Consider the following 8,705-nt stretch of genomic DNA (forward strand, 5'->3'; position numbering starts at 1 on the left):
TCCTCTGATGCTGCTTGGCCTGCTGTGTTCATCCAGCTCTACACCTTGTTATCTTAAATAGACTTGACAGGATAGATGGGGAAAGGTTGTTTCCCATTGTAGAAGAGTCTTGGATCAGAGGGCATAATCTCAGAATAAGAGATCACATATTTAAATCAGAAATGAGGTGGATTTTAATCTCTCAGATAGTAATAAATCTATGGAATTCTTTGCACAGGTTGTTACAGAGTCTGGGTCATTAAGTATGCTCAAGGTTGAGATAAAAAGATCTTTAATCAGTGAGGGAGTCAAGGGTTCGGGGAAAAGGCAAGAACCTGGAGTTGGGGATTATCAGATATGCCATGATCTCTTACAATGGTAGAGCAGACACAATAAGATGAATGGCCTATTTCTGCTTCTATGTCTTATTGTCTTATGATGAAAGGAAAGTAGCCAGATTACAGAAAGGACTGCTAAAAATGTCCTGAGATCCCCATCCAGACCAAAATGAAACCAAAGTGAAAGTCCTGGTGTTTCCATTTGAACGGGGCAGGGTTGGGGGTGGGGGCTGGGAGAGGGGAGTACTTTCATTCAGACTGCTGGATACTGCACAGAAAGCCCATGGGACTTAGAGGTTGGGAGTGAGTTTGAATAGAGAATTCAAAAGGAAAATACGACAGATCAAACTGTGGCTTTAACCACAAATTTGAAACCAAAGGTAAACACTGTTCAGAGTGCAGGAGGGGTGAATAAAGTAAATGAGAGATATAAACTATTTTTGTCAAAAGGGAAGGCAATCCCTTTTTCTTCAAAGAAGACTGCTCAATCCAAAGATTTTAAAACAAGAAGATGAATCCTGAATGTTGCATTATTTGTTCATGTTTCTTGAAGACTCATAGGAACAGGCAAAGTAGCAGGAGTTTTTGAAAACTTCACAGGCAACAATGAAATAATGGGCAGGCAAGCATGCTACAACTGGAACATTTCAAACAGCAGATCAACTGTTAGCATTCATACTTTTGCAAGATAAACCTCTGAAAGCAAGATTCACTAATTCATACAATTTAATTGAAAGCATTAGTGAACTGATTTATTTGGTCATAGGAAGACAAATTGGTCATATCATTATCGACATGCCAAAGCCATATTGTAACAGGGAGGGAAATAAGCAAGAGCAAGTAGGTCAGGTGGTAAGAGCAGTAGAGGACAAAAGAGACAGTTAGAGTGAGGTAGACAGTTACAGAATCATAGAATCCCTACAGTATGGAAGTAGGCCATTCAGCCCATCAGGTCCATGCCAACCCTCTGAACAGCACCCACCCAGAGCCACACCCCTACCCTATCCCTGTCACCCTGCCTTTCCAATGGCTAATTCACCTAACCTGCACATCCCTGGGCACTATAGGCAATTTAGCATAGCTAATCAACTTAATGTGCACATCTTTAGACTGCGCAAGGAAACCAGAGCACCAGAGGAAACCCACACAGACACGGGGAGAATGTGCAAACTCCACCCAAGGCTGGAATCAAACCCAGGTCCCTAGCGCTATGAAGCAGCAGTGCTAACCACTGAGCCACCATCATACCCTGAACTCCTCTGCTATTTCAATATTTCCCATAACGATGTCACCGGATTCATTTTCAGTCTGACCTCTCTCTTTCTTTTCATATATTTAAATAAGCTTGTCAACACACAGCTCCAACAATACGTTCAGTACCACTTCCCTGATGTTTGAAATTTTCTTGAGTTCCCTCTCTTCCACTTCCTGATTTGCAACTATTTTTGCGATGTTATTTGTATCCACTACACTGAAGTCCAATGCAAAATTCTTTCCTTAACAAACTCACTTCTTTCACGCCATGCACTTAGTCATAACATTTAATCAAATTAAATGCACAAACTGCGCATGCCAGTTCTTCCAATCTTAATTGGGATGATAACTATCTTTTGGATTTCTTTGCTCTTCAAAATAAAACACAGAGTCAACAAATAAATGAATGAGTAAAATTCAAACCTGTTCCAAGTGCAGGGAAAGAAACTGAGGAAAATTTGTCATCTTCACACTTCTGAAGAATTGCACCAATAAAAGCTCGCATTTGATTTGGGTCTGTTTGTCCAACCATGTGAATTATCTTTTTACATTGTAAGTTTCCTGGATTTGTTGTTATTATTCCGTTGTTTGGCTGGAAGCCTTCAAAGTAGACATAAAATTATCTCAATAATTTTTTGAATATTCACTGTAGTATGGAAATAATGAAGGAAATAACAGTTCTGAAACTAATACTGCATGTTTCCTATGCATAAAATTTTAACTGCTTGTTATGATACATTTATTATTTACTGTGGCAGTGTTCATATTTAGTCCAGGACACACTTGGGGAATGGACCAATTAGCTGGGATAAGGGGATTACAAAATCAAAACAAAATACAAAGGGTTCGGTGATATGTTAATTGTAAAATGTAAAACATGTAAAATGAAGATGTAGCAGGATATGAGGCCCTGAGTTGAACCAAGGACAAAATCGGCCTAGTTTCTCGTTCTCGTGCTGCTGCAAGCAGAAATGCTTGGGACCTGAAGCGGATGGCGATGGAAGACTTTATTCATCAAGAAAAGATACTACTTCAACGAGTGTTCATCAGATCTGGAAGGGAGCAGTCTTAATTTGAATTCTGGAGGACATAATTTGCAGTGCATTCTTCCATTTATTGACTGCCACCTAACTTATTTAGGTTAGATGACAGTGATCATGTGATAGTTGTGGGAACTCCATTAACTCAAATATTGTGCCAGTTATGAAAAAAAAGTCAAGATCCAAATGGAAATGTTATTACTTTTAAACAGTTTGGAACATCGAAGAAAATGTAAGAATAGAATTGGTGACTTATGGAACTTAAAAAATTACAAACTTTATTTTTGGTACTCTGCTCTCAGATTACTGATAAATGAAAGGGCTGGGAGGCAGGTGGACTGCTAAAGATATAGAAAGCATTGGCAGGGAACCGCAATTTCTTCCCATCGCCATTGAATATTTTGAAAAGCAGGAACAGCAGCAGTACAGCTACCCACTGACTGCAAGAGGGGCCAAATAGTTAAGTTAACTGACTGATTAGCACTCACAATGCTCTCTTCTCCATTCCAGACATTTTATTGTGATATTATTGGGATTTTATGAGTAAAGAGACCACCAGGTATATCAAAGCAGCCTCCCAGAGTTCCCAGGAGGCTGAAATGGGTTCTTCCTTAATGGCAATCTCTTGGTCTATGTAGAGATCTTCCCCAGCAGTACTGCCTCAAGGGGACAGGTTCACCATTCCAATCTCTAGGGCCTACCAGCCTGGCACAGGCACACTAGAAGAAATTCTTGCCTGCCCTTCTCTTCCTTACAGATCCAAAGGGGGCTCTCTGTGAATAATGCAAACACGTCTATTGAACAGTTGACCTTTGATTTGGCCAGAAACTCTGAGAAATGTGCCACGGTCCTTAATTGAATGATAGCCGTGGTGTGGTCACTTACTTGGCTGATGCTTGTAAAATCCACCTCGGTAAAATTCTAGGAAAACCGAGGAAACTTCAGGTATTTTGAGAAATTGTGAACAGGGGCCCTGACAATATGTTGATTTGGGTCCAAGTGTCTAGGCATGAGGGAAAATCTTGGAAATGGGCATCACTGACATGATTTAGGAATGACCACCAAGAAGGTTAAGAAGTAGAGGGGCTAATGAGGGGTGAGGAGTTTGAGATCAACAACTTAGAAGCATTGTGAGAACCACAGTCTAGTAGTCTTGTTGCACAAGGTCGCGGAGCCTTGAGAGGAGTACAGTTCAGAGGAACGTAACTCAAATAACCTCGGCATCTTTTAAGAAATCAGGCACTACTGTTACACCAATAACCTGACACATCCAAAATTCGTTTGTCTGCCAATCTTCTTAATAATTGGACAACTCCTGATTCTGTCTTACTGCAGTGTTTGAATATTTTAAAATCTAAATCTATTTAGTACAGAAATTTGTTAACCAGGAATACTTGCAGACATTATTTAGCGTAAGTAATAAGGCAGCAAAACACAACTCTATAGTTACTGTACCAAGAGCTTTGCATTCATCTTCTACAGTTTGACCAGCAGCATCTAGTATCGCCTTGGAAACGCCTGAAATTTAAAGTAAAATGAATGAATAAATTTATAGCAGCATAAAACATTTCCTTATGTTATAAATGATCATTAAGTTAACCATGCAATAATCATATCCTCTCAAATTTGTGTGATCTGTGAGTAGCGCAAGAAACAGCAAAGCTCTTTAACCAATCAGAGAGTGGTATCTTAACTGAGACACACAGAGCTCAACCAGGAAGAATAAAACAAGAGTATAAGTAAAGTCACCATAGTCCCAAAGGACCATAGAGCTGGTCTCTGATTAGAGAGAGACAACTGCTGGTGATTTAACCTGATTTCAATGTGCAGAAAATGGAAAGTGGATTCAAAATATAGATGGATTTATAATGTGGTAAAATAGAGAGAAATATTAGAGCTAAAAAAAATACTGCCAATATTTTTATTCTAAGGGAATGCACCCTCACACCTATAAAATTATATCTTTTAGGGTCAGAGAGGTTATTCAATTGTAATCACTATTTATCAGGCCATTAAAATCTCACTTACTTCAGAATACATGAGCTCTTTTTTTCACATTTCCTTCATGCGCAATGAATGGAATAGTATCCCTAGTTCATGCCATTACACCGATCCCAAAACTGACCCCTAAGGGACTCCACTAAAACCTTCTTCCAGATCAAAGAATATCCATTAATCAAAGCGCTCTGTTTTCAATCATTGTCAAGTTGATCAATGAGAACTATAAGAGTCCATCTTCTGGAGAAGGAAGTTATCTCCAGCTGCAACATCTGGATTTGTGCAATGTAGCCACCAAATATAGCTCCTGTGACAACAATGAGGGCTAAATTCTCTACCATTACTATTACAATAAAGTCCAAGTCATTCTCAGCCGTGTTGTATTTTAGTATGTAAAATCTGGACAGGAGTTAAAGATTATTAACTATATTTTGCATCTTCAAATAATTTTTGAACACTGTATGTTATACCTGCTCTCAGAGTAAAATCACTATTTGATGAGTTGACAATGACATCAGTTTGCTCATTTGTTATGTCTCCTGTTACGATTTGCAGCAAAATCGGTCCTACTTGAACTTCAACATGATCTGTAGCACGTGAGGAAACTGTTCCGAAAAAATTCCCTGCAAAGGGTGACAATTTATAAAAGCACCAATATTAATGACACATCCATTATTTCTTCTATTTAAAGAAGTCTGCTAAAAGAAGCTGCATGCATGAGATTGTATTAATATAAGGATTAATTATATGTAGCATATGTAACAATAAACTAGACTCAGAGATGGAAAATATTAAGAATTAATGACTAATCGAATAATCATAAATGCTAATGATCAGACATATTATTACATGATTGTTAAGATGCAGGAGGCGGCCATTTGGCCCCATTGTGTCTACACTAGCGCTCTGAACAATTTGACTTACAAGCAAACTCCTGCCTTTTTCCGTAGACCTGCAAGATGTTTCTATTTAAATAACCCTCCAATACCCTCTTGAATGGGACATTTCAAAGCAGTGCATTCCAGACCATTACTATGCACTGTGTGAAAAAGGTATTTTTCACCTCACATTTGCTTCTTTTGCAAAACAATTAGTTCTTGATCCTTTCACAGTCTTCACCCTATCATTTCTGTACAGACACCTCATAATTTTGTACCAATTTTCTACACAGCCTTCTCCTTTCCATAGAAAATAGTCCCGACTTTTACAACTCTTCCTCATAACTAAAGTTTTCATCGCTGCAAGCATTCTTCTGTACACTCACTGATGCATTCACATCCTTCCTAAAGCATGGCACCCAGAACTCTGTACAATATTCTAGTTGAGGTCTAACCATCTGCATAAGATCAGCATGTCTTTTTTGCTCCTGTACTCCATGCCCCTTTTAACAAAGCCCAGAATGCTGAATATTTTATTAACAGTTCTCACTACCTCTGCTGCCATCTTTAATGACTTAAAACAGGTATACACCCAGCTCTCTCTGCTCTGGCACATCCTTTAGAATAGTACCCGTTGTTTCATACAGTCTTTCTAATGTCTTTACACCACAGTGTAATAACTCACAACTTTCCACATTGAATTTCCTCTACCACCAATCTATCAGTGCCCTACTGAAATTCTATCCTGTCTTCTTCGAGTTTACAATCCTGACAAGTTCTGCATCATCTGCAAACTTTGAAATTGTCCCCTGCAAAGCAAGATCTTGTTCTTGTATATACCTGTACATCAGGAAAAGCAAGGGTCCTAATACTGACCCCTACGGAACTCCACGAAAAACTTCTTTCAGATCAAAGAACATCCATTAATCAATGCTCTCTGTTTTCTATCCCTTAGTCAATTTTGTATTCATGTTGCTACTGTCCCTTTTATTCCATAACCTATAACTTACCTCGCAGGTCTGTTGTGTGGCATTGTATCAAATGCCTTTTAGAAGACCAAGCACAATACATCAACAGCCTTAGCCTCCTCAAAACAATCCTTTTAAAAGTTCCAGCAAGTCAGTTTAGACACGCTTTTCTTTTAACAAATCCATGCTCTTCTGAACTAATGTAGGTATTTTCACATGACTATTAATTCTATCCCTAACAATCATTACTAAAGGTTTCTTCACACCAAAGTTGTTTTCTTAACAACTGTTTGGTAATTGCTTGGCCTAGTTTTACGAGCTTTGCTAAACAATAATGCAATTGCTTGGAAGTATAAAGTCATAGAGATGTAGAGCATGGAAACAGACCCTTCGGTCCAATTCGTCCATGCCGACCAGATATGCTAAACTAATCTAGTCTCATTTTCCAGCATTTAGCCCATATCCCTAAAACCTTCCTATTCATATATCTATCCAGATGCTTTCTAAATGTTGTAATTGTACCTGCCTGCACCACTTCCTCTGGCAGTTCATTCCATACATGCAGCACCCTCTGCATGAAAAAGTTGCCCCTTAGGTCCCTTTTAAATCTTCCCCCTCTCACTTTAAACCTATAGCCTCTAGTTTTGGACTCCCCTATCCTGGGCCTCTAGCACACCTCCAAATCAAGGAAAGATGCAAAGATTGTTGCCAGCATCTCTGCAATTTCCACTCTCACTTCCTTTAACATCATTGATGTTCAACATCAATGTCCTTGGACACATTTCATCTAGTCCTAGTGTCTTTTCAACTTTAAATACTGACAGCTTATCCAATAGCTCCTCACCATCAATTTTAAGCACTTCTAGTGACTGAGTTATCTTCTTTGTCACCATTGACTGGACAGCATGTGCCTCAAAGTTAAAGACAAGTTCAAAGTATTCACTTAACACAACAGCCATGCCTCTTGCCTCCATGTATTTTACTACTGACGTGCTTATAGAAGCCTTTAGCATTTCCCTTTATGTCAGCTGCAAGTTTTTTTCATAATACCTTTTAGTTTCTCTTATTTGCTTTTTCACCTCCTTTCTGAACCTTCTGAATTCAGTTTGGCTCTCAATTCTATTTAATACCTGACACATGTCACACGCACATTTTTTCTTCTTTAACTTAATTTCAATCCCTTTTGTCATTCAGGGAAATTTGGATTAGTTTATCTTACCTATCCCTTCTGAAGGAATATACCTTGACTGTATTCAAACAATTTTCTCTTAAGATGGCCCATTGTTCAGCTATTGCTTTTTCCATGAGCCATGAGCCTCTCAGTTTATCTAGCTCAGCTCCATTCTTTTCCCATTGAAGTCAGCTTTCCACCAGTTGTTTATTTGTACTCTGCACTGCCCAAATGTTAATTCCCACTATCATGCTAAACATTATGAAACATTAATGCCTGTCCCCTAAAGGTCCCTTCATTTCATCTACATTGCCCATCTCATTCCCATGAATCAGGTCTAGAAATGCATCATTTTATTGTTGGATTGGACACATATCGCCATTAGAAATTCTCCTGAATAAAATCTAGGAAAGCCTGCCCTTCACCACTCTTTACACTGCCAATATCTCAGCCTATATATGGGTTATTCAAGTCTGCCATTAGAACTACTCTACAATGATTACACCTCTTCATAATTCCCGAGCAGATTTGTTCCTTTACATGCTTCCCACCAGTTGATGGTCTATCAATTTCACCAATCAACTTATTTATACCCGTCCTATTTCTTAGCTTAAGCCAAATTGATTCTATCCTCAAACCCTCTGAAACATCCTAGTTCTCCAGTGCTACTCTCCTTAACCAAAAATAACACTATTACTCCTTTTTTCCTACAGAGTGACACTTTCCCTAAGTGACCTAGGAAACTAAAACTCTCCTTCCTCCACCATCTTTCCAGCTGTGCATTAATCTGGTGTATCTTCATATTTCTATATTCAGTTGTATATGGAACTGGGATTAATCCAGAAATTACTACTTAGGCGTCCTAATTGCCAATTTTCTACTTAGGTCTCTAAATTTCAATTGCAATGTTGCATTCCCCTCCTACCCTCTGTTTTCAGCACCAATGTGGTCTACTAACTTCTGGTTGTTCACCTGCTCGAGAGGAATATCCTGCAGCTGCTTTGTGATATCCTTGACTCTAGCACCAGTGAAGTACCATATGATCCTGAAGTCACATTGATGGTTGCAGAAACTCCTGA

General features: G+C 38.8%; 1 protein-coding gene across 1 annotated transcript in view; it reads right to left on the reverse strand.

Moving 5' to 3' along the window:
• Positions 1–847: 847 nt before the first annotated feature.
• The window catches only part of LOC125483523 (protein mono-ADP-ribosyltransferase PARP14), a 17,333-nt gene continuing 9,475 nt past the window's right edge, over positions 848–8,705 (reverse strand). The window contains exons 3-6 of the mRNA XM_048599225.1: positions 5,080–5,232; positions 4,067–4,129; positions 1,995–2,171; positions 848–954 (exon numbers count right to left, since the gene is read on the reverse strand). Of these exons, the coding sequence (XP_048455182.1) occupies positions 848–954; positions 1,995–2,171; positions 4,067–4,129; positions 5,080–5,232 (500 nt within the window). The remainder of the gene's footprint in view (positions 955–1,994; positions 2,172–4,066; positions 4,130–5,079; positions 5,233–8,705) is intronic.

Source organism: Rhincodon typus, chromosome 7, assembly GCF_021869965.1.
Source record: "Rhincodon typus isolate 14 chromosome 7, sRhiTyp1.1, whole genome shotgun sequence".
Lineage (NCBI taxonomy): Eukaryota > Metazoa > Chordata > Chondrichthyes > Orectolobiformes > Rhincodontidae > Rhincodon > Rhincodon typus.